This window comes from Mirounga leonina, unplaced genomic scaffold (assembly GCF_011800145.1).
Source record: "Mirounga leonina isolate KUSES-001 unplaced genomic scaffold, KU_Mleo_1.0 Mir_97, whole genome shotgun sequence".
NCBI lineage: Eukaryota > Metazoa > Chordata > Mammalia > Carnivora > Phocidae > Mirounga > Mirounga leonina.
Genome location: NW_023270889.1, coordinates 6,117,156 through 6,143,022, shown reverse-complemented (window position 1 = coordinate 6,143,022; position 25,867 = coordinate 6,117,156). Strand labels below are relative to the sequence as shown.

The 25,867-nt window shown below is 39.4% G+C and overlaps 1 protein-coding gene and 1 long non-coding RNA gene across 2 annotated transcripts in view; both read left to right on the top strand.

The window, feature by feature from the left end:
• LOC118006536 (PI-PLC X domain-containing protein 3) overlaps positions 1-9,684 on the top strand; it is a 162,261-nt gene extending 152,577 nt beyond the window's left edge. The window contains exon 3 of the mRNA XM_034999217.1: positions 8,664-9,684. Coding sequence (XP_034855108.1) covers positions 8,664-8,817 — 154 coding nt within the window. The 3' untranslated portion in view covers positions 8,818-9,684. The remainder of the gene's footprint in view (positions 1-8,663) is intronic.
• A 1,789-nt stretch (positions 9,685-11,473) lies between these two features.
• Positions 11,474-15,307, top strand: LOC118006535. Its single transcript, XR_004678106.1, has 2 exons — positions 11,474-13,128; positions 13,184-15,307. It is a non-coding gene; the product is annotated as an uncharacterized LOC118006535 (long non-coding RNA).
• The last annotated feature ends 10,560 nt before the right edge of the window (positions 15,308-25,867 follow it).

The following is a 25,867-nucleotide window of genomic DNA, read 5'->3' as shown; positions in this document are numbered from 1 at the left end:
ATTATCATTCATTCGTTAACTGCAAAAAAACAGTTCAGAGAGGTTAGAGAGGTCGCATACCTTTGTGGTAAAAGTATTATGTATATACACACACACACTTGAATATGGCTTTAACATGGATTCCTAATAAATTTAAATCTAATTAAATGATAAATAATTATAATTAATAATTAAAACTAATACAAAATTGATAGTAAATAAAGAAATCTGATTAAGTTTAATTCTGATAAACTTTATTCTTATGAAGATAATGGTCACTACTATCATTATTATTACACAGACTCTCCTGACTCTCTTTGTATAATGCAGGGAAAGCCATTTTGCAAATTGACTGGTCAAGTTAATTTAAAAAAAAAAAAGACTCCTTTCATTTAGCAAAATAGCAGTGAATTCACAAACTAAAATCTTTGGCAGTAGCCGTAGTGAGAAAAACTGGGCAGTCTTTTCACGAATTATGTTCGTGCATACATCTCTATTCTAAAAGTGATGTAGGGGCACCTGGGTGGCTCAGTCAGTTGAGGTTGAGCATCCGACTCTTGATTTTGTCTCAGGTCATGATCTCATGGGTTGTGGGTGGAGCCTCCAGGCAGGCTCCATGCTCAGTGGGGAGTCTGCTTCTCTCCTTCCCCCCTCCCTCTGCCCCTCCGCACGATCTCTCTCTATCTCGAATAAATAAATCTTTAAAAAAATGGTTTTTTGTGGGTTTTTTGTGGGTGTTTTTTTTTTTATTTTTTTTATTGTTATGTTAATCCCCATACATTACATCATTAGTTTTAGATGTAGTGTTCCATGATTCATTGTTTGTGCATAACACCCAGTGCTCCATGCAGAACGTGCCCTCCTCAATACCCATCACCAGGCTAATCCATCCTCCCACCACCCTCCCCTCTAGAACCCTCAGTTTGTTTTGTTTTAAATAAAATCTGTTTATTTACTCAGTAAATATTTATTGGATACTTAGTCCATGCCAGGCACTCTGCTAAGCACTGGGGATACAACAGTGGGAAAACAGACAGTCCTTGTCCTCAAAGTGATTGCAGTCCAGCTGGGGAGACAGATATTGATCATGCATATAAATATAATGACAATTCTCACTGGTGTTTTGAAGCGGTGACATCTAAATTATCACCTGAAAGATGAGTGAGTTGGCCAAGGGAAGGGGCATAAAAGATAAGACATTCTGGCTAAAAAACAAGCAAACAACATTTACAAAGTTCCCTGAGCAAATAGGCTGGTCGAGGTGAGCAAGACTGAGGATGTGGCTAGAATTCAGTGAGGGGAAGAGTGACCAGAGATGGAACTAGAGAAGCCATGGGGGGCCATTGTTCAAGGCCCCAAAGGCCAGTGAAGGATTTTTACCTTTGTGCTAAGAGCACAGAGAAGTGATTGAAGCATCCCAAGTAGAAGACAGACATGAATTAGTAAGTCAAGGTCAGCACACTGAGGGTTACTGAACTCAGCACTTTCAACTCCTAAGTCTTTTCCTTTTAAATCTTTTCCAAACCGGTTCTCAAAGCCAGCACATCAGAAGACCTCTGGCTCCTCTGTCTTTCCCCTCCAGTTGTTGTTGGGAGGGAGGTTTTCTGATTCCTGCAGATGTGCCCATTTCTCTCCTAAGAAGCCTGCCCTCTCTTTGAAGATGCCTTTATGCAGGAGAGCTCCACGGGCCAGAGAAGGGCTTTGAGGCTTCATGTACCAGGTTTCGGCTGTGAACTTGCTTGCTCTCTCACCATCTTCATTTATTTAGCAGCTCTGATGGGAGAAGCAGGTGGGAGGTTTGCCACAACTGTGTGCCTGCAAACAAAGCCCTTCCAAGAACATTTCCCTGAGAGCCTCATCACCAGTCTGGCCCTCGTTCTTTCCGTCTTTGATTGGATTTGTGAAACTTGGAAAGACATCCCACGGGCTCGTTTTTACATCGCAACTGTATTATGGCTGGATGTTGCTCTCAGAATTTCCTGCTGCCTTCCTTCTTAGAGACTCTGGAGACCAGAGCAGGGCATTACAAGGCTGTCGCTCAGAGGATGTTCAATACAGTCCCACTTAGAGAGAGCTGGACATTTATCTTAGCATTTTACACACACTACTTAAATCCTTGTTATTGTGCCCATTTTCTAGATGGTGAAACTGAGGCTCAGAGTGTTAACTAACTTGCTTACAATAAATACTGGTGCTGAGACTTGAGGCGCCAGATTTGACACTAGTGCTATGATTTTATTTAAATTTTTATTTATCTTGAAGCAATCCTCCTGGTTGTCAGGGTGGTTTGTGAGTAAGCAGTCTAACTATAAATCTAGCATCTCATTAAAAAGAGAGATTAAGAAAAAGGGTGGCATTTATAAGAAAACCTTGCAGTATTTGTATAGTCACATCGTTCTGTACCATAAATAAATACTAAAATATGAATACACAGATTCAAAGGAAATTTAAGAATCTCTTCAGAATATATAACTTCACTATGAAATATTTTCCTTCATAATATTAGTGAATGTTATTCAAATTTCCACTAGCAACTTTTTGGCTGTATGGTGGAAGTCATATGAATGAATGAATGAATGAATGAATGAATGAATGAATGAATGTTAAGATCTCATAACAGTCTGAGTACAACCTGAGAATTTTCAAAGGGAGACAATGTGTTCTTTATTTATATGTGACAAGAATACAAGTTTCAGTGTCATTAGATGGCAGACTTTGTATGAAATTAATAGGTTCTTTCTCACATGGGAAAATCAAAGAACTCTTCTTTAATTGGACAAAATTAATGACAAACATTTAAGTGCGTACAGAGTGAAGCTCAGACTCCACAGGCTGTCAAAGGAGGCTCTTAACAATCTGGCCTAACACCTTCCTGTCCCTCCCTTGCAGGTGTGCAATACAGGTGTCCCCCTACTGTCCCCACACCTCCATGGCCCTTACTCTCCGGTCACCTTGTCTTTCCTAATCACATCATCTTTCATACCCATATGCTTCTTCCTAAACCACTTTATTTAGGTCTGATTGACATAAAAAGGAGTGCATATTAATGTCTACAAGTCGATGAGCTTAGGGATAAGTATATCCCCATGAAACCATTACCATCAAGACCACAAACGTATCCATTACCTCCCAAAGTTTGCTTCTGCCCCCGTTATTGTTGTTACTTTTTTGTATGTGTGTGTAGTAAAGAACACTTAACATAGGACCTACCCTTGTAGCAAATCTTAGTATATAGTGCAGGAGGAGGACATTATGCTAAGTGAAATAAGCCAGGCAGAGAAAGACAAATAATGGATTGTCTCACTTACATATTAGAATGAAGTAGTCGAATTCACAGAAGCAGAGGATGGAATAGTAGTCGCTAGGAGCTGGGGAGAAAGAGGAGGAATAGGAAAGGTGAGGGTTAAATGGTACAAAGTTTTAGTTATGCAGGATAAGTCGGTTCTGGAGTCTACTAGACAGCCCCCATGCTTTTGCATGTATTGTTCCCTTTTCTTGAAATGCTTTCCTTCGTTATCTAATGAGTTAGGACCAAGTTCAGATGTCACCTGTTTTGTGACATATTCCTTAAATTCCTCCTTAATTTCTCCTAAGTGACACAAATTACTTCATCTCACATGCTCCCATAGATTCCTGTGCCCATGACCACTGGACCATATTGTATTGTTACAGTTGGTTCACATCCATTCTTCTTGTTAGACTTTGTGACATCTGAGACCAAGATTTCTAGTTCCTTGTGCTCTTTCTCTCTCTCACTCTCTCTCAAATAAATAAATAAAATCTTAAAAAAAAAAGATTTCTAGTTCAACATTTAAATTCAATATATGTGTTGTTTTTCTTTTGGGTTTCAGGGATCGTGGTAGGTACAGAGGACATATTGGTGACTGTGATATGATTTTTGTTCTTGGAAAAGTGTGCAGGCACTGACAGAAATAGGCATGGAAATGGATCAAGCCAATGCTGTGTGCAATACACAGTCACAGAACTATGCTTCAGGAGTATAAAGCATAAGGAAAAGAAAGGGTTCTTCACCCAGACTTGGATGGAAGGGATTGAGATAATGGCTGAGCCAAATCTTGGAGGGCAAGTAGAAATTAGTCAGACCAAGAAAGGTACTGAGGAAGGAATGGTATTTCAGAGAAAGGGAAGGCCTGAAAAAAATACTGAGGCATGAGACCACAGTGTGTGGTTAGGGCAAAATAACAAGCCTCTCGGTATTGCTGGAGAAGAAATTAGCATGTAGGAAGTAGTAACAAATGAGGCGGAAGAGGGATCTGTGTGGTAGATGGTGTGAGGGAGGTAGGGACAGAGTCTTCCACACTGCTGAAGAGCTGGGTGTATCTTGTAGGGGAGAGAAGACTCTGTGACTGTTTTTGTAGAAGAATAAAGCATTCAGATGAAAAAGAGATTGTCCTGACTGAAGTGTAGAAAAAGCAAAAAAGGAGTGTGTGGGCAAGGCTATGGCAGCATTTCTCCAAGAGAGATGAAGAAGGTTTGAACTCCCGGGTGGCTCCGGGGAGGCGCAATCACAACAGCATCCTCCACAGGTGTGCAATATATCTTTGTTGAATGAACGAATGAATGAATGAGTGATTGAAAAAGCTAAAGCTTAACTAGCTTATACCATGGAAATTGTGACATTGAGACAATATTTTATTTCCACCAGAGTAGGGTTTTCAATTCACTCTATTCAACACTAAATGTAATCAAAACTTGGCAGTTAGTTATAAAGTTGCATTGTCAACATCAGTATGGCGCCCAAAGTGGCTAAACTTGATTTTTGGGAGGGCAAATAAAAAATTTACTCTTCTTGTGTATAAAACACAGCTATATAAACAGTATATCAGCAGAAACACAGTCTATCTGTGGTATATCATGGAGCAGGAGGGAGAGCAGAAAAAAATATTCTTAAAGGCTCCATAGAGGGGGCAGTAATGAAAATGGGTTAAGAAATGGCACTCTAAAAAATTATTATAACTTCAGTAGCATCAGCTAGTTTTAATCCAGGATATTGACTCTTTTTGTTCAACATAATTCTACTTAAGACCATCTGAGTATTTGATTTTCAACCTGGCATTATTGCTTGCTTTGTCTTTGATATCATACTGACTTTAGGAAAATATATCTGAACAGAAAAATAAAAGTATTCCCACGACTCAGAGAAATGGCATTTTGAATGTAAAACTCATTTTTTACCTGAGGCCCACAAGCCATTCCAAAAGGATGTCTCATCGATCCTCAGAGCAGTCTATTTTATAGGGAAACAGAGCAGAGCACTCTTAGGTTCTAACATCTCCCTGTGGGGATGATAATTAGTTGCTCTAAATTCAGGCCCAGGAATTTTAATCTTAGAGTAGCAGAAGGCATCTGAGGAGCTGTTTTTGTGGTGGTCATGGTTCTAAGATGGGAATTGGTTGTTCTGGAACCTCCTGTGACCTAGTACCTCAAGGAATCTGGTGAACCAGCTACTCAGTTAAGGTCAATACAGAGTCAACACTGGCCTCAGTGTTATCCCATCCATGCCACCTCCCACCTCCCACCCTTTCTTCCCAGGAAATGCCCAATTCTGATGCTTTGTCTGCAGAAAGTCTGCCTTTTCTAAAATGCCAAGGTGATACTGCATTCACGACACAGAGATATCATCTGCTCCAGCAAGTCCAGAAGAAAAAGTCATGACATTCGAACCCAAGTGGCTACACACACATTGCCACTGCATCTGTCTTTCTAATGAACTTGAACACACTGCATCTGTGCTGAGGGATCCAGATTTTTCACTGTAAGGTAGAATTATCTTCTGAAACTGGTGCCGAGAAGACCACATCTCTCCACCTGCCAGTCTATTCTCTGAAGGCATTGGGCCTGTTAGATCCATGTTATGCGCTTTTAGGAGCAATTGGATCCTCCTCTATCTGGGTCTAATGGGAAAAATGTATATGCTGAAAAACATGGATCAGACTTTTTAAGGGATGACCCATCAGATTTATGTAGTCCAAGGCAGTTGAGCCAGTTTTGCCTTGATGGCTTGAGTTTGCTTAGACTAGATTTGCTTTCTGAGATCTGGGGAAATGCACATGTATTACATCCTACACTTTGGCTTCACAAACCAAAAGGGGCATGGTTTCCTTTTTGTGCTGATTATCATGATGATTACATGCTCCTGATTTTCCTTCTACTTTGTGCCTACTTCTCTTTTTCTTTTCTTGAATCGAGTTTTCCAGCCAACCCTTACATGCTGCTGATCACATTTTCTCCTCTCCTTCTATAAAATCAGGTAACCTTATCTACTCTCATAGCTCTAACTATGCTATGTGATGGCTCTTGACAGCTCTGTGTCCTGAATATCACATCTGTACTTACCTACCAACTGAGATCTCAATTCATGTGTCCCAAAGTCACTTCAAAATCAATGTCTCAGACCAAACTTAGCACATCCACTGGAAAGACTTCCCTCCTGTCTTTCCAAGATTAGAGAATGATGTCCACCTGCCAGAATACTGCTAGCAATCTAGGCATCCATCCATGGCCTCTTTCTCCCTCTCCATCTCCATCCCACCCACACTAAGCAAACATCATTTTATCTCCTCAGTTCCTTTCAATTCTCTCTATGGCTGCTGGTGCAACGTAAGCTACCACTGTCTCTGGTCTGGATGACTTTGACAGCTCCCTAATTGTTACTCCTGCCCCTACTACAGTTCTGTCCCATTGATTGGCCTACACTGAAGGGAAGCCACTCTCTCCAAATCACAAATCTAAGCTTACGATTTCCCTAGTTAATAGCTGACAGTTCTACATTTTGAAAGCCCTCTTTCTTCTGGTTCTTATCTCTTATCTCTCCAACTTAAGGCTCCCTTACATTTTATGATGTAACTACTCTGAGATTCCTACCCACCACCTCATTCTCTCTTCCCCTTCTCCCCTCTCTCCGTCCCTCTCCATCTTCCCCAAGCATTCAAAGTTCACATCGATTTCCTCACACTTTCTTTGATGTCGAACTGTCAGCTCTCAGGGCTGCTTGTTTATGCATTCCCCATGTAAACCTCCCTTCCTGACACTTGGAGTCAGAGTAGGTGTCACTTCTGTGTGCTTCAGAGGATACTGCACGGCCATATTAACATCACCTGTGTCTCCCTGACCACGTGCGCTGCTACTAGGCACACACCATACTGTCTTCCTGATCCTCAACATTCAGGGAGCAGCTTCTGAAAAGTTTTCCCTGACTTCTCAGGCCAGACTCAGTGACTCGCCTTTATGCTTTCATGGTAATGAGTCATCTTTTTTTTTTTTTTTAAGATTTATTTGTTTATCTTAGAGAGAGAGTGAGCACAGGCAGGAGGGGCAGAGGGAGAGGGAGACAGAGAATCTCAAGAAGGCTCCCCGCTCAGCGCAGAGCCCGACATGGAGCTCAATTTCACGACCCCGACATCATGACCTGAGCTGAAACCGAGTCAGATGCCTAACCGACTGAGCCACCCAGGCGCCCCTGTAATGAGTCACCTTTATGATGAAAGTCAGGTTGTACTACTCTTCCCCGCGAGATGTTCCAAAGCCTCCCTGTTTCACTCAGAGTAACCCTCAAAGCTCTTAAAATGGCCTACAGGGCCCTGCAGGCTCTGCCCTCTTGCTTCATCTTTTACTACTCTCTCCTTCCTTTTTCCAAGTAGGCATGCTACACCCTTAGGGCCATGGTGGTAACCAAAATGCTTTCCCTAGATATTCACATGACTCACTCCCTTGTGTCCTTTAACTTTTGCACAAATGTCCCCTTATCCATGAGGTCTACTAACCCACCCTATTTTAGGTTGTCATCTACACCACCCCTCTCTACCTGCACACTCCTACTCCTTTTTCGTCCCCATTTTTATAGTGCTTATTCCTTCCTATCAAATGATATCATTTATTTATGATTATTATTTATGATTTTCCCTCTTCGTTCTGATTGTATTATGTTAAAACTTTTTCTTTATCCACTTGCCCACCACCAAATCATGCACTCTTTGGATGCAGGGGTTTTTGCTGTTGTATCTATTTACAGTACCTAGCACATTTCCTGAAAATAGCCGGCTCATAATAAATGTTCGTTAAGTACATGTATTCATCTCTGACCTCACCACCCCATAGCTTTGCAGGGTTGGCAATCACACCATGCCAAACTAGAATGTGAGTGCAAAAGTGTCGTTTTCTTAGTGGAAAAGCTGCCCTGTAAACTCACACATCTGAGATCTCCAAAGATGAAAAATCCAATACGGACCACTATGGTGAACGTTTCTCCTGCAGAGTCCCTTCAGAGGTTAAAAATTTACCATTGTCCGTTTGGCTTTTTTCTCTATTCTGTGTCTATAATTGGGGCATTTATTTTGGTACATTAGAAAACTAAAGGAGGGGCGCCTGGGTGGCTCAGTTGGTTAAGCGACTGCCTTCGGCTCAGGTCATGATCCTGGAGTCCCTGGATCGAGTCCCACATCGGGCTCCCTGCTCGGCAAGGAGTCTGCTTCTCCCTCTGACCCTCCCCCCTCTCATGTACTCTCTCTCTCTCTCATTCTCTCTCTCAAATAAATAAATATATAAAATCTTAAAAAAAAAAAAAAAAGAAAAGAAAAAAGAAAACTAAAGGAAAGCCTGGGTAGCATAAGCTTGAAAAATAGTATCTTGCCTTCTGTGACTTCTCTTTTTCTTTCCTTTCTCAGAGCTCTTCCTGCCATGATGCAGTGGGTTCGCACTCAGAAGCCGGGAGAGAGTGGCATCAATATTGTCACTGCTGATTTTGTGGAACTTGGTGATTTCATCAGCACTGTCATAAAGCTCAACTATGTCTTTGATGAGGGAGAAGCCAACACTTGATAGTACCATTCGGAGCATCCATGAGTAAGACAGAGAAGACTCATTGTATTAGGCATATTATCTATAAACACTCTGATCTTCCTATTCCACTGGGTCTCTGAGGGGATTAGACTGGTAGTGGGTGGGAAAAGGGGGAAACCATTTCTTCAGTGATTGTTATCATACTGCATTACTATAAATATTTCATTTCCCATTTGATGAGCAAAATCTGCTTCTAGTGTTAGGGATAAAAAAAGACCAGTGAATTTTGTTTTTCAGAATTAGTCTTTGCAACGTATAACTCATGAGTGTTTACGTGATTGCATTTCTGATTTCAACCTAGGGCTCCTACACTGATTTCTCTAACTGAACCTTTCCACTCCCTCTCTCGCTCGCTCTTTTTAATCAGATGCCATACGGGACTCAAAACAATTGAATGCCCAACGTAATGTGTACTACATTGTTGTATTGAAATTTGTTTTTGTGAGACTTGGTATAATATAATATCCTCTAGTCATCTGCAATTGGTCCATCATTGCTAACTTTTGGTCATAGAAAATATGCATCAAGTCAGTTTCCCTGCATCAGTAATATTGGAGGACATAATCAGTAATTTTTGTGTTATATGAAAATAACAGTGTTTCACAGTATTTCTATTTAAGGCAGCTATAAATATAGTGTAAAAACTTTTTTGGAAGAACAATTAGTGCCAACTCTGTAGCAAAAGATGGGGGAGGGGGGAAGAGATGGATGCCATTTTAATTCAGGAATCTCTTAAATAATATTGCCCAGCAAATGCTCAGTAAATGAAAAATTATGACAAATGTGTTAAAATCGGGCAACTCTGAAAACAACTCTTACCAAAATCTCCCCTGACAATTCTCTTGATTAAAAAAAAAAAGGTAGAAAAGAAAGAAGAAATAAATAAAAGATTGTGCAAGCTTTCGTATGAAGTTGGGATCTACAAACATGTAATTCTAAATCCCAGATTTTGAGGAACATATTTTGAGAAGCTTCGATTCAAATTTTTACTTGAAGTTGAGGAAAGAGGAAAGATGGAAGAAAGAAATAGAGCAGTTTTTGAAACGATGTCCATAAAATCTCAAAGATCATGAAATGTCTTTAGGATATTCTTACATACACGTGATCTGGGCAGATGCACTGAAAATTAACACTGACCCATCATTTCTGGGTTCTGTCCTACCCCAGGATAGAGACTGGGGCAGAAGCAAAAGTTTTACAAAACATTTCAGTGTCCCAAGATTTGATAGTCCAGGTCTACGGGGAAGAAAAATGGTAGCAGGACTTTGAGCCTCACTTCCTCCGTGGTGTCTTTGTGATTTTTGACAATGCTAAGATGATTTTAAAAAAGCACAATAACCCTCAACTGTGTGCCTCACAGGAATATTGCGAGGCACAACTAAAAATCTATAAATTCCTGAAATTCTTATAATTATGAATTATTTTATCTTCATGTTTAGAAATAATTGCAATAATAGTCCCTTGGGAAAATGCGGTCCATGCAAAGTAGGGCCATAGGAAAATAAAAGCATGCCCTCAGTTTTTAATTAATTTAAACATAGAGCATGTGGTTTAATCTCTTAGACCTAGGCAAGGGGGTTGATTATGTCAAGATTGTGAATAATCAAGAGCTGGTTATAAGATTATAAATACTCATTGTCAAAACATAGTATTTATTAGCAGCTGCAGGGAAGCAAGAGAAATTGTTTATACTGAAGAAAATGTTTATGCAGAGTGTTTGGTCTGCTCAGTAGACCTGGTAGCATGCAACAGTTCCACATGCCAGTTGTGTGTCTACATCTCACCACGCACAGGATGCCAATGTCTACCCATCCTGCCAGTGGACAGATACAAATGCACACAGACAGACACACAGACATGGGCAAACACGGCCACAGTTCTTCTTTTTAAGCAAAAACACTGATAATATTCAATCATTTAATTTTGAGACTGAAACCCTCAAGGTATGAAAAGAGTGATAAGACCTTTGAAAGTAGAGTGGCTGACCATATTCAAATATTTTTGTAAAAATATTCTAGCTTGGGACTTAATTATTTACAAATAGAGTTTTCCTTCCATCTTCCCTCCTCTTGCGGTTTATTGTCTTTTTAGCTCTTTCACCTGCTCTTAGTGTGCAATTGAATATGAATCCTTTTTAAAGGACTATGGATTATTGAAATTTGCTTTGTGAGCAGACTTTCTCTCTGACAATTCATTATTCATCCCTCAGTAGGATCTTTAGCCAAGCACACTTGCAATGACACAAGGATTTAACTTATAAATATGACAGAAAACAAATCTTTCAACATATTAATGAAGAACGAATAAAATATAGAGGTAACTATGTTGTATTTTCTTGAACTTAGATGCTTTCTTATAATGTTTGCTTAGAATTAGCTTTGTCATATTTGTCGTTTGGGTGCTGGAAAAAACAAACATGCTGAAGCTTTAGACTAATTGTGCAGTTTTTTAACTGGAGAAAGCTTTTTATTGCTATTAATGATATGCACACAGAAACCTTGACAGAAGGTACTTTCAAGTCAATGCTATGGTTTCCATGTGGACATACAGTCCCTATGTAGCAGGCACCAAGAATAAGTGGACTTGCCTTAATTTCTAAAGGAGGGAACAGGTAGAAGTGAATTATGGGTCCTCCAGCTAGAGGGAGAGTCACCAGGAGGGAGTCCTTGGAAAGGGGAATGGAGAGAAGGCGCCTTTGGCTGTTTTCTGTCCATTGGCCCTGCCCTGGAGCACATTTAGGGAGCAGGCTGTGGGCCTTAAATAAAAAGTGGGGGTGAGGACTAGTATTATGCAGTCAGAGCTTACCCTCAGCCTATGCTCCTTTGTCTTAGCAGGGCATTGTCTTTCCAGAGAGCTAGGAACACAAGGGCTACAAATAGGCCCCAAGATAGTAGGAGATACATCTTGGTGCACTTTTTTTTTTTTTTTTTTTTTGCTTTTTCTTGAGACTTTATGTCACAAGTCCTGCAAGGCAAAAAACAGAAACAAAATCCAACTTTTACCCAATCTGCAGCAGGAAATCAAAGAAGCGGGTGGGATGAGGGGGAAATACGCAAAGAATATCATTTTTTGGGTTTGCTTTCCTGTCTGTAATTTTGAAGGACCGAAATGGTGAACACTCCTGCCGTTATCATTTCTGTCTCCCTTATTACTACACAATCATGTGAGTGCAGAGAATGAGGAGCCATCTTTTAAAAGCCTTAGGATATTCTATATGATGACCTCAATATTCACTTTCAGCCATACTGGGAAAACTCATTTTCATGGAGCGCCACCTAACAGTGAATGTACTGGAGCATGAAGTGTTTGGCATGTGTACGCCTGTATGTGTGCACAAACACAAACACACACACACACACACACGGGATACACATCTCACACACACACATTATTCAAGTTAAAACTGCACTCTCTAATCACTCAACTTGATTCTATTGCCATTTGAACCCTTAAAATCAATATTTCCTACATTAATGGGCATAAACATACTTCAGATATTTAAATATTTAAGAGAGAAAGAAATCACTAGAAAACCGGTGAACAATGAGACCATCATAAATAAGAAATGCCTAGCAGTAATAGTCTAAATACATTGTCAATTATACTTCAAGCTGGAGAATTGAAGATGGACTTGAATATAAATTACAAACAAACACTCATCTTTACTTAAAGTTGTTTTAAGTTCGTTGAGGTCCTGACATGTTTTAGCCAGTTACCTGTTCAGGTTCTCCCCTGTGAGCATTCCAGACTGGAAAGTTGAAAGTCTCAGGAAATGCATGTTCTCATGAGTTTCCCGTTCTATAGTTTTACAGATTCAATGACACAATCTCCTAACATTTGGTTACTCATCCAAATGAAAGAAAGCTCCATAGGTAGAGTGCTTGAGTTTTGAATTGCTAACAGAAAATAATGCACAGTGTCCCTCAGGATATGCTAAGCAAGGTTTTAAAAAGTATTTTATTTTACAGCACTTTAGTCTTTTCAATTAGATTTCAGTGACACAGTGGTGTAAATGCTATATTTGCCATAACTTCTTGGTGGCTCCTGTGTTACACACAATTTTAAACAATGCTCTAAATTGTTTGTTTTCCCAACAACATCAATAAAATGTTCTGTAGAATTTGTAAAATGTATTGATTGAGTCTGTTGAAAATTGTGCAGTTTTTATTTCATTTGTGATACTATTTTGTAGGTATTAGTTCTAAATGTATATTTGTATGAGTCAAAAGTATGTGCGTAGGTATTAGTTCTAAATGTATATTTGTATGAGTCAGAAGTATGTGCTTGTATGTGGTTCATGTGTTAATATATTGTATCTTACAAAAAAATTAAACTTATCCTAAAGAAAAAGGGCACATTATGACCAGCCTTAATTCATTGCCATTTTTTGTTGTTGTAATTTGGGATTAAAATTTAAAGAGAAATTATGTTTTTGTTTAAAATGGTCTTTTAAAAAAAAAAATCATATGAGGAATGTGCTTTAGAAATTACCTGAGTTCCCCCAAGCATAAATAGTTAAGCTTGTGGGGCACCTGAAGCTTCTCAAAAGTTTCCAATGTCAGTCATTTATTAACTTCATTATCAGGCAAAAACTTAGATTTCACATTTGTTTCCATCAGCAACAGAACCAGTACACTTCAAAAGCTGTTCTTCCAAACTTGGAACCATGTGAGGATAAGTTTTCCATAAAAAATTGTTTCTTCAATTTTTCTTTTTAAAGATTAGATCTTCTCAGTTAAGATGAACTGCCTAGGTTCTATGAGAGTCACTAAAGACCCATCAACATTAGGTGGTTCCAACATGGTTCCCTTCTCAAAACACAGGCATACAATATCCTTTTACACCTTTGTTATCTGCCTACGTGTAATCTAGTAATGGAAAATGCATGACTAGTTCAAGGACCTGCATGAGTTGTCATGCTCAAAGCAAAAATGTTGTAATCTTCCTTGAGCCTGGGATCTGGGTGTGGAATAGTAATCAGTCTTCTTATTTCTCTTCTTTCTCTATCCTCAATTATTTCTTTTCCATATTTAAGCTTGCCAGATAAAACACAGGACACCCAGTGAAATTCAAATTTCAGATAAGCAATATTTTTTAGTATAAGAATTTCCAAAACATTTCATAAGACATACTAAAAACTTATTCATTGTTTATCTGAAGTTCAAATTTAACTGGATGTGTCCTGTATTTTTTTCCTCTGGCAACCCTATCTATCTTGCTTCTCTCTCTTTTTCAGTTGGGCTCCCTATAAAGGGTGAGATTCTACCTCCTTCTAAACCCCTATATTATATCTCATGGAAATCTATAGTCCTAATACCCTTCATGAAGGAAAATGTTGGTCCATACAAAGTTCCATGGTTGCTTTACAAAAGACCAACTCAAATAGAGACGGCATAATCAATCAAGCAACTGCCTCTATAAGATTAATGCCACCACATTCAAAATTTCCCTTTACCATACCATTGCAAGATCCAGAGTCTCCCCTACTAACCCCTTAAGTAACATTCCCCAGTAACTGGGACACCCCAAAACACACTACACATTAAAAATTCCCTGGAAAGTGATAGCACCTTCCAACTCAATACTGGGACCTCTTTTAAAATTCAATTTCTTCTTCATTCGGAGAGGTAAACTAATTCATTACTCCCCTCATTAACACCCTACCACAAATTACTTTTATCAGTTTAGAACCAATCATCTATGGAACTATAGAAAATTTGACATAGAAAAAAAAAACTCTCTTGATTGCTGAAAAAAGAGAGGAAAAGAGCCTGGGATATAGATATATAGATATAGCCTCAGGAGACTGGGTTGGAGTTGGGCAGGGGATAGAATATGGACCCTGACAATGAACCAGTACCTGCCAGGGAGATTTGCCAAAGCAAATTATAACAACCAGCATTTTTTTTAAGAAATTGAAAACTCAAGACACCCCAGGGTAAGAACAATGAGATCTAAGGCCAGTTTCTAGAACAGTTTGCAGAGAATAGAATTATGTTGGAATTCCTAAAATAGAGTTTTCAAAGACCATTGTACCCAACAGTGAATCCTTGATGTGGTCTGAATGTGGATGGAGTTTGGGAACAGTTTTGGTACCTACTTCTTCTCTTGAAATTCCTATAAGTGACAAGAAAATCCAAATTCCTTAATATAACATTTCCATCTCATGGTCCCTGCTTGCACACATTTGTATTGATTTGCTTCATTTCTAAAGGATGGGAGTTTGCAGAGCTGGTGACATTTCCTTCATTAGACACCAGAAATTCACCAGAGGGAGATAGATCTGTGCCTTCTCTTTTTAGGATCTGGTCATTGATACTTTAATAAATGTGTTGTAAAGAAAATATATGCCTACCACTGTTCTGTTTAGCAAATGTGAATTTTTTGGATAAGATTGTTGTTCTTAATGTAAAAAAAAAAAGTTTCTTTGTATCCAGTGAAATGCCTAATAAAGTCTTGGTACCAGTTATCTTTATTTTTTTCTTTCATACTCATCAGTGCTTCATTATAAGTCCAAAACTAGATCTCTTAAATAGAACATGACTCAGAGCATGAGAAAGTATAATCATTTTTTTAAAATATGAATCATCATATAAGGATTTCCTCTGTGAAAGGATATATTCTCCACCAATAAGGCAATGCCATGAATATTTCCATTACATCAAATTAGATATCTCTAAAGTCTGATGCTCTTAGCTTCTGATATTACCACAAAGAAGACCAATATCAATATAGCAATATTACTTTAATTTACTATTATTATTATAAAATGCCATCTTGAGGTTAAAAGCTTAGGGTGAAGGAAATCTACTTTTGCTGAATCTTCACTATACCCAATGCATGAAACACTATTTCAAAAAGGAAATTGCCTTTGTATTTCACCAAATAAACCCTATGTGCTGAGGTTAAATCAGACTTCAAACAAAATTTAAGCATTGTAATAGTATTTTAAAGACAATCCAGCCAAACAAAACAAAACAAACACACAAAAAAACATATGGTCTAAGATTATTTGGGGGGTTGTACTTGGACATAAGTCGCCTCAAAAGTTGTGCTTGTTAGATACTTTGGTGGGTTCATGACATTAGAGGATTTCTATTTATAAAGCTGTAATGATTTCTACATTTGTGAAACAGTGTATATCTGCAAATAATACTCCACATAATCATATCTTTGTCCTTAACATAATATTGCTATAGTTTATCAGAGCCACTATTCATTTACTCAGTTATTCAGCAAACATTCTCCAAGTACCTGTTGTATGGTAGGCTCTCCACCAAGCACTACAACACATTTTTAAAATGTTCCTTAGGAAAATGGATGAAGCACATCTTTGGTACTTTCTCAATGGAGCGAACAGTTGGCATCATTTTGTCCTTTAACAAATAAACAACAAACATACATTTATTCTCAACGAACTTTTCAAAATAATATCCCCGGATAGAAGAGCTGTTTGAACGCAGTTGTTCCTGCAAACCTAAGAAGAAAAGGACAATTTCTGCAGTAAGTATAATTGGAAATAGGTTGGTCAGGTCCATGTGTTACCGAAGAATGGATTCCCCCTGTCTCCCTGCCACATTCCCTGTCATCATGCACAGGAGTACTTTGTACAAGCGCGGCTGCCCCATTTGACCTGTGGCTCTAAAACAGTGAAAGCAGAGGCTTCATCTTTTCTCCCTCCTCACCTCCAGGACTTCAGATGAAACTTTTTCTTGCCAGGAGAGGCTGACTTCGTAAAGTAAAGCAGACCCCATAAAGAAGTGTCTCTTCCACACAGGGTAAAAATGGTGATGCTGTCTAGATCAAGAGTGAAAACATCATCTGGAATTGGAGGAAATGCTTCTTTTAAAGTAAAAAATAAGACTGTGGCTTACTAAGACTGTGATGGACGGTTTCAGCATTAGCTCTCTCAGCATGTGCTTCACCAAAATCCTTAGTCATAAACCATAATAAAGGCTGCACTGGAATTAAGCTCGAGAAGCAAACCTCAACGTAACTAGGCATCTTCCACCGTATTCATCCTTCGGTTTAGTGAATAGAAGTATTCCTGGAACCATCTGGAGCTAGCTGTTAAGTAAAGGTGAACCACATTAAAACCACATCAAGTTCTAGAAAGTGGGATTTAGTGCCCTAAGTGACAGGCAGAGGAAGGAGGTGAAGAAGTCCAATGCTGGCGCTTCCTGAAGAACTCCTTGTCAGAGCCCTTATTCTCCCCTCACACTTTTTACCTCATAGAAATGTGTAAACTTGACCTCCTGGGGTTTTACCAAGAAATAACTGAGAGAAAATCTTTTGCCTCAACACAAGTGCTCAGCTATTATTAAATTGTGCTCTTTCATTTTGAGAGGAAAGTGTGTCTGCAGACTGGTTTTTATTTTGGCATGAGGAAAAGACGGAAAATATTAATATAGAACCAATGATCCTTTTCTCATTGGACTATAAGATGATGAGTCTTTGACTTAAACTTTGACAGGAAGAGGCACATCTTAGCTCTTTCCGCATTCCCAGGGCATGGGAGTTATTAAAACATGTTTGGAAACAATGAAATTAAATTGTGAGTAGATGTGACCCAGTCAAATGGTGGACAAGTGCTTGAGAAGGGCCAGCGCAAGCTGAGCACTGTTTGGTTGAGGGGCTTCAAAAAAGTACAAGGCGGGGGCGCCTGGGTGGCTCAGTCGGTTGGGCAACTGCCTTCGGCTCGGGTCATGGTCCTGGAGTCCCGGGGTCGAGTCCCGCATCGGGCTCCCTGCTCGGCAGGGAGTCTGCTTCTCCCTCTGACCCTCCTCCCTCTCATGCTCTCTGTCTCTCATTCTCTCTGTCTCAAATAAATAAATAAAATCTTTAAAAAAATAAAAAATAAAAAAAAATAAAAGAGGTTTGCAAAACAGAATGTCAGTATATTCCCATTTCTACAGAAACAACTTTACACATCAGACAGAAGGGCAAAGTCCTAAAATATGAGCAGGGGTGGGATACAGTTTCAAAAATTTTCTTCTCATTTGTCTGTATGTTCTCAATTTTCCACAATGGACATCTATCATTTTTGTGATTTTCTTTTAAAAAAGTGTATTTTCGGGGCACCTGGGTGGCTCAGTCGGTTAAGCGACTGCCTTCGGCTCAGGTCATGATCCTGGAGTCCCGGGATCGAGTCCTGCGTCGGGCTCCCTGCTCGGCGGGGAGTCTGCTTCTCCCTCGGACCATCCCCCCTCTCATGCTCTCTCTGTGTCTCATTCTCTCTCTCTCAAATAAATAAATAAAATCTTTATAAAAAAAAAAAAGTACAAGGCGGTATCCTCCACCTCTTGTATTCCTTGGAGAAATACTAACAACATCGGAGGAATTTAGGGGGAATATATACTCTGTGTTGTTCACTCCAAATGCAGAAAAACCCCATCTCTTAGCCATAAAGTCAGCTCAGGCGTGGCAAAGAATACCCACCCAGCCAGGGGAACTGGCTTATGATGCATCTATTAAAAAGAGCTGAGAAGGGGTGAGGGAGGGGATTACATTGAGTTTTGTTTTGTTTATATTATATTATTTTTATTATGTTCAGTTAGCCAACATATATTTTGGTTTGGGGTTTGGTTTGGGGTTTATTTTTGTTTTTGTTTACATTTTGAATTTTGACAAAATCTCTTGCAGAATTTTCCATGCTTCTTCTACTTCTGGATACAAGTGGGGTTGCACGGATACATTAACTAGAATTCCACAGACTCCTGCTTCTACACAAGCCTCTGCTCACACACCCTTTTGGAAGATTTCCCTTCCCCACACTCACCTGGATACCCAGGGGATGTTTCCTGCATGCTTAATAAAAAACTCCACATTTTCCGGCTGCTGGCTGTTGTTATTTCCTTGATGCTTGATGCTCACTTCAGCCTCCAATCTTGGCCTCTCTTCTACCAGATCCAAGAATCTGCTTATCCCCAACTGGGCATGACTGCAAAGGTAAAGCCCTCAGGTGCCAAAGGCCAAGGATTGAAGTAATCACGGCCGAACGCAGGCAGGTGTGAAATGCTTCTCCTCCCTTTATGTTGCATTCTAACAGAGGGACTCTAGCATCCTGATAGTTACCCAAAATCAGTTTTCTCTCTCTCTTTCTCCTCCCCGCTCACCCCATTTTCTATGGGACTGGGACAAAAATTAATTCCAGTGACAGCCACCATGCTGTTCTCAAAGTCACTACTCCCTTCTGAGGACCACACTTTCTTTCTGGTCAAATTTATCTTCGGGGCACCTGAGTGGCTCAGTCAGTTAAGCATCTGCCTTTGGCTCAGGTCATGATCCCAGGGTCCTGGGATCGAGCCCCGCATCGGGCTCCCTGCTCAGTGGGAAACCTGCTTCTCCCTCTCACTGAGTTCCTTCTCTTGCTGTGTCTCTATCAAATAAATAAATAAAATCTAATCAATAAATTTAAAAATAAATAAATAAATAAAATAAAACAACACTTTGAAGTCTTAACTTTTCCATGAGATTGACTTTGGGGGAAGGACTATATGACTGGATCTTTAATTTTAAAACCAATTTGGGTGGAGGAATTACTACTGGAAAAAAAAGGCTATGTAATTAAAACCCTTTTGTTTCCTAAACCTAGTCAACCTGAAACCACCAATAACTACTGGTTACTGGTTTCACAAATCAGTTTTATGGGTTTGATCAGTTTAATAAATCAGATTTATTTACCCATCGATATGAGAGACCACGCAGAAGATGAAACGTGGGTCATCTTACCAAAGGAAAACAGAGAGCTGTTACAGAGTTCTGTGGAAGGGTGGAGTTTAGATAGAATTTCAATGCAACACTATTTTAATACACTTGAAGCAAGTAAGGCTGTGTAAAGAGTCTGGACTACAAAGTGGACCCAGGGTCCTATTGCCTTTGGCCTCCAAAGAAGATAGCTGTGTGAGAAACCCACTTCTCCAAAGCTCTGCTCCTGGGCTGTGAGTAGAGGCTGCTTTCTTGTATCAGAGTGACTTAGATCCTGCATGCAGGAGTGGGATGTCTCATTCTTACTGACAGAATTTCAAATAGCCACCATCAATCAAGAAGGGTGTTCTTAGGGCACTTTAGAGCCATGGTGTGTCCTTGGGAGAAACAGCATTTCCTGTTCACTTTGCCAAGCTGGTTTTATCTTTGCCTGTTATTCCAGCCTGATGAATGGCCAGGCAGATTTTACTTTCTCACTCCAAGCTAATTCTTACCTTCTCAATTTGTAAGTGATAGAAAGCTAACTCAAATTAATTTAAGTCAAAAAAAAAAAAAAAGGAGGGGGCTACTTCTCAGTCTAATGGAAACTGAAAGAGAAGCTGCTTTGGGATAACTGGATGTGGGATCTTACACAGTCTCATGAGGGCTTGAATTTTCTCCATCCCTTAGCTTTACTTTCCTCTGCATTGACTCTATTTAAGTAGAGTTTTCTACATTGAGTCAAGATGACCAACGAGCACTTCTCTTTCCTAGTAACTTCAAGCAAGAAACAGAATTGAATCTGACTGCTCTGAGCTGGGGCTGAAGTCAATTTCCCAATCAAGCCCTGCACAAATGAGAATGGAGTGGGACGGGAGATGGTTGCTTACAAGGATAATCGAAACTCTGCTACGAGGCGTGAGAAGGTGCTCCCATCAGGCACCAAGACCGATGTCCTCCACCAAGGCTTTCCTGTCACCTCTGAGATCAGGCCCTGGATGGGGGCACTGCCTTTCTTCCTCCTCAGGTTGGCCTTGATTGCCTTGACTTCAGTTCTGAGTCCCAGAGGAGATAGGAAAGTAAAAAGTAACATTAAGTAGATGTTTAACTTTTATGTTTTAGAGGTGGGTTTTTTGTTTGTTTTACTTTTTTATTTTAAATAATTTCAAACTTACAGAAAAGTTGCAAAAATATTTGAGAAAACTTTCACATAGACTTTCCTTGGAGTCATTTTTAATTAATTTCTTTTTAATGTTAGGCTCTTATCATCTGGGAAATAGTATGTTTTAAGGTATTATTCACATTCCAGAAGCAATTGAGATGTCAGTACTGAAAACTTTAAAAATCTATATCCCTGAAGCCATTCATAATAAAGTAGGTCTTCATTCAAAATGCACAATATACTAGAGCACCATGAGAGTATAAAAATAAAGTCAGTGGTTTGTATAAACAGAGGAGAGAGGAAAAACCCTAAGATGTAGAATATAGGAGAGGATGTTAGGTGCACTCTTTAGTCCAAACAAGATGCAGGCTAGAATTCGTGCTGTGGGGAAGTGACAGGCAATTCTGAGCAAGACTGTTTTCAGAAGAAGGTAATACAGTGAAATTAATGGTTTTATAATAGGAGAAATTATAGCCTTGGTAGTACCAAATCATTTCTCCTTAATCAACACTAATTGCAGGAGGTCCAGAAGTCATCAGCTCTGTCCTTGGGGTCACTGTTGAAATTATGGGCTGAACCAAATCTACCTGATATCTGAGATAAAGCAGTTCTGAATTAAGGAAGTGAATGAAGTAGAGTGTGGGTTGTGTATGTCAATGTTTAGGAGTTCCATAGGATTTTCTGCAGGATTTCATCTCAAAAATTATTTATTAATAACTGAATTGAAAGCTTATTAGATGCCCCCCTCTATTAAGATTCTCCACAAGGCCACATTTCCAAATTTTGGCTGTCATTTCAGCAGCTACAATTTCTTATGATGCCACAAAAAGAAAAAGGCCTTCTAAATAAAAAATATTATATAAAAACAAGTTCTTAAACTGTCAGTGGAAATATCAAAAGCTGGCTAGTAGCCATGGGGACATGAGTGGTTTTTGTTTTATTTACCAGTGAATCCCCAATACCTAGCCCACTAACTGTGTATTAGTTTCCCAGAGCTGTTATAACAACCTGATGGCTTAAAGTAACAAATTTATTCTCTCACAGTTCTGGAGACTGTAAGTCTGAAATCAAGGTGTTGGCACATTTGGTTGGTTATTGCTGGAAGATTTGGGAGGGAAAAAACCATCCTATGCGTCTCTCCTAACTTCTGGTAGTTGTAGGAAACCCTTGGCATTCCTTGGCTTATGGATGAATCACTGCCTCCATGCTCACATTGCCTCGTCCTCTATGCTTATGTCTGTGTCCTCTCCTCTTCTTATAAGGACACCACTCATTGGACTTAGGGACCACTTTAATCCAGTATGACTTCATTTTAACTAATTACATCTGCAAAGACCCAATTTCCAAAGTAGATTGCATTCTGAGATTCTGACAGATACTCTTCAACCTACTACCAATCAGTATATATCTGAAAGAAAAACTGAAATAACCACAGTGCATTAAAAAATAATATCAATGTATCATCCATCTTCCTTTTGATAAATTCCCCTATAGTTCAGTGGGTGGTTTAGTTGTTCAGTAAATTTAATTTAAATCAAAACAGTGTCAAATAAAATCAAAGTACTAGTGTGTAAAACCCATTTGGAACTTTTTTTTCTTATAGACTGACAATATAAGAAGGCCCGGACACCAAAAACAACATTCTCACATTGTTACTATGTAGCTCTAAAAAATAATGTTCTAGCATACTCTGCTCAAATAATGTGTCTTTTTCCTACAACCTCCCCCCTGTTACATGTCTCCGTAGATGTCTTCCCAAGTAGAATGACTACATGATTAATAATCCTTTTATCCTTCTTTATTTACCATTTTTGGTTGCACTTAAAGAGCTATAATAAACTTGTGTTAACAAGTTTACAGAACGACATCCAGATAGAAGAGATTTTTTGTCTCATGGTCCCATATAGATAATAATAAATTCTGGTGTATCCATGAGGATCAAACAAGAAAACAGAAACCACATAGTCATTTGAACAGGGAAAGATTAACATAAATAATTATTAACTATAACAGGAGATTGAAGTAATAGAGAATCGGCTAGCATGAAGTAAGGAGAACTAGAATTCTAAAGAATATAGAAATAGCAGAAACAAGGAGCAGTCTCAACCTCCAGGTCTGAGATAGAGCATCCAAAAAGAGGTCCTCCCAGAGTGAGATCCATATCTTATTGGGCATTTGCTGAGATGCTCTGTCACTGGAACTTGATGGCAATCTGCCCTCTGGAGAAAGCCATCCAGAGGGAGGTGTAATGCCTCAGAACCCATTGCATGTTGCTCAAGTGGGTGCAGGGGTAACCATGGACAGAGGTGTGCCCCACCCGAAAGTCTCTGCTGCAGAGCCATCCCTGGGGGAAGCCGCTGGCCAATGGGTGTTTCTGAGCATTGTGCACTGCAGGAACCCAGCACTGGAGCAATCACTTGGCAGGAGGTGGCAAGAGGTATAAACTGGGGCCAGTAAGACAATAACACTTTCTTCCTTCAGCTCCTGTGATATTGTGACTGATATATTTGGTTTTCGTCCACAATTCCCTGTTCACAGCTCCCAAAACCCTTGAAATTTCCTAAGTGTTGACAGTGATAAAGGTGACTTTTGTTATGTTAATGTAGAGACTTTTGGACCCCACTTAGGAATGGGGGCTGGTTGCCAATGGAGCCAATCATGTGATGAGAGGGTTAGAACTTTCAGTCCCACCTCCAGACCTTCCAGGAGGGGAGAAGGACCAGAGGTTGAATCAATCACCAACAGCCAATGATTTAATCAATCGTGCCTATGTAATGAAGCTTCTGGCGTAGAGAGAGTATGGAAGCTCCCACGCCTTTTCCCCATGCCTTTCCCTATGTATCTCTTCCATCTGGCTATTCCTGAGTTATTTCCTTTTATAATAAACCAGTAATCTAGTAAATAAAATGTTTTTCTGAGTTCTGTGGGCTGCTCTAGCAAATTAATTGAACCCAAGGAGGGGGTCTTGGGAACCTCTTACTTGTAGCCAGTTGGACAGAAGTACAGGTAACAATATGAACTTGCTACTGGCATCTGGAGTATGGAGGACTTAAACTTTAACCTGTGCAACCTAATGCTATTTCTGGGTAGATAGTGTTAGAATTGAGTTGCGTTGAGATGAATTCTTAGACACCCTGTTGGGGTCTGAAAAGTGCTTGATGTTGTATAGGAAGCCCTGTCCACACCCATGTTGGAGTTGGGTCCAGGAACCAAAAAGAGTTTTCCCTCCAATGTGCTCTATCCCTAAAACTTAACATTGTGACAGCTGACAAAGGAAATCTATTTAAAGGACCCAGCTATATTTTCACAACACAGGCAATGTAGTATTGATTTGGAGCTATAAATTCATAACTGGCACATCTGGACATCAACCTCCTTAGTTTGCAAACTGAATTTAATTATCTCTCCATGGCTTAATGAAACATTCTAGACTGCTAACTTTAAGCAGACTTTTGTTGCTTAATGAGATATTCTAGACTGCAACTAACTTTTATGGGGAAGAGAGAGTTTCTCTGAATTATACAAGTGCTAAGAGAATGCCATAACACTGGAGTTCAGATACCTGAGGTGTCCTGTCTGTGACATTTCAACATAGTGATCTTCAATGCTCGGTCAATTATAATGCTTTTCATCTTTAATATGAATAAAATTAAAATCATCATTGCATAAAATTATTTTTAATTAAAAAGTCTAGTTACTTTAAATTATTTATTTCTCACTTCATGCTTTTTTTTTACACTTTATGATGACATTGTTGATTCTTGATAACTGTTAACAAAAGGATCTAGCTTGTATTAAACATCTTTTAGGTACTAGTACTTTCTTTATCTCATCTTATTTAATTGTGAAATATTGACCTTGGAGTTTAAGTATGATCATCTCCACTTTCTTTATTGAAAGAAAAGACTTTAAGTTTAATAACTATCCCAAGCCTACATAAGCTAATAAATGGCTGAACCAGGATGTAGATGCAGGCATATCTGGATCAGTAACTCATCAGGCCCCCACAAAGCTCCCAGAAGAAAATAATACTAATGTTATTATCAGATAAAGGGCTAGTATCCAAAATCTATAAAGAACTTATCAAACTCAACACCCAAAGAACAAATAATCCAATCAAGAAATGGGCAGAAGACATGAACAGACATTTCTGCAAAAAAGACACCCAAACGGCCAACAGACACATGAAAAAGTGCTCAACATCACTCAGCATCAAGGAAATCCAAATCAAAACCTCAATGAGATACCACCTCACACCAGTCAGAATGGCTAAAATTAACAAGTCACGAAACGACAGATGTTGGCGGGGATGTGGAGAAAGGGGAACCCTCCTACACTGTTACTGGGAATGCAGGCTGGTGCAACCACTCTGGAAAACAGTATGGAGGTTCCTCAAAAAGTTGAAAATAGAATTACCCTACGACCCAGCAATTGCACTACTGGGTATTAACTCCAAAGATACAAATGTAGTGATCCAAAGGGGCATGTGCACCCCAATGTTTTTAGCAGCAATGTCCACAAAACCCAAACTATGGAAAGAGCCTAGATGTCAATCAACAAATGAATGGATAAAGAAGATGTGGTATAGATAGATAGATAGATAGATAGATAGATAGATAGATAGATATAGATACATAGATATATAATGGAATATTATGCAGCCATTAAAAAAAGAAATCTTGCCATTTGCAATGACGTGGATGGAACTAGAGGGTATTATACTAAGTGAAATAAGTCAATCAGAGAACGACAAGTATCATATGATCTCACTGATATGAGGAATTTGAGAAACAAGACAGAGGATCATAGGGGAAGGGAAGGAAAAATGAAACAAGATGAAACCAGAGAGGGAGACAAACCATAAGAGACTCAATCTCAGGAAAAAAACTGAGGGTTGCTGGAGTTGGGGGGAGGGAGGTGGGAAGGATGGGGTGGCTGGGTGATGGACATTGGGGAGGGTATGTGCTATGGTGAGTGTTGTGAATTGTGTAAGACTGATGAATCACAGACCTGTACCCCTGAAACAAATAATACATTATGTGTTAATAAAAAAGAAGAAAATGGGGTGCCTGGGTGGCTCAGTTGGTTAAGCGACTGCCTTCGGCTCAGGTCATGATCCTGGAGTCATGAGATCGAGTCCCACATCGGGCTCCCTGCTCAGCACGGAGTCTGCTTTTCCCT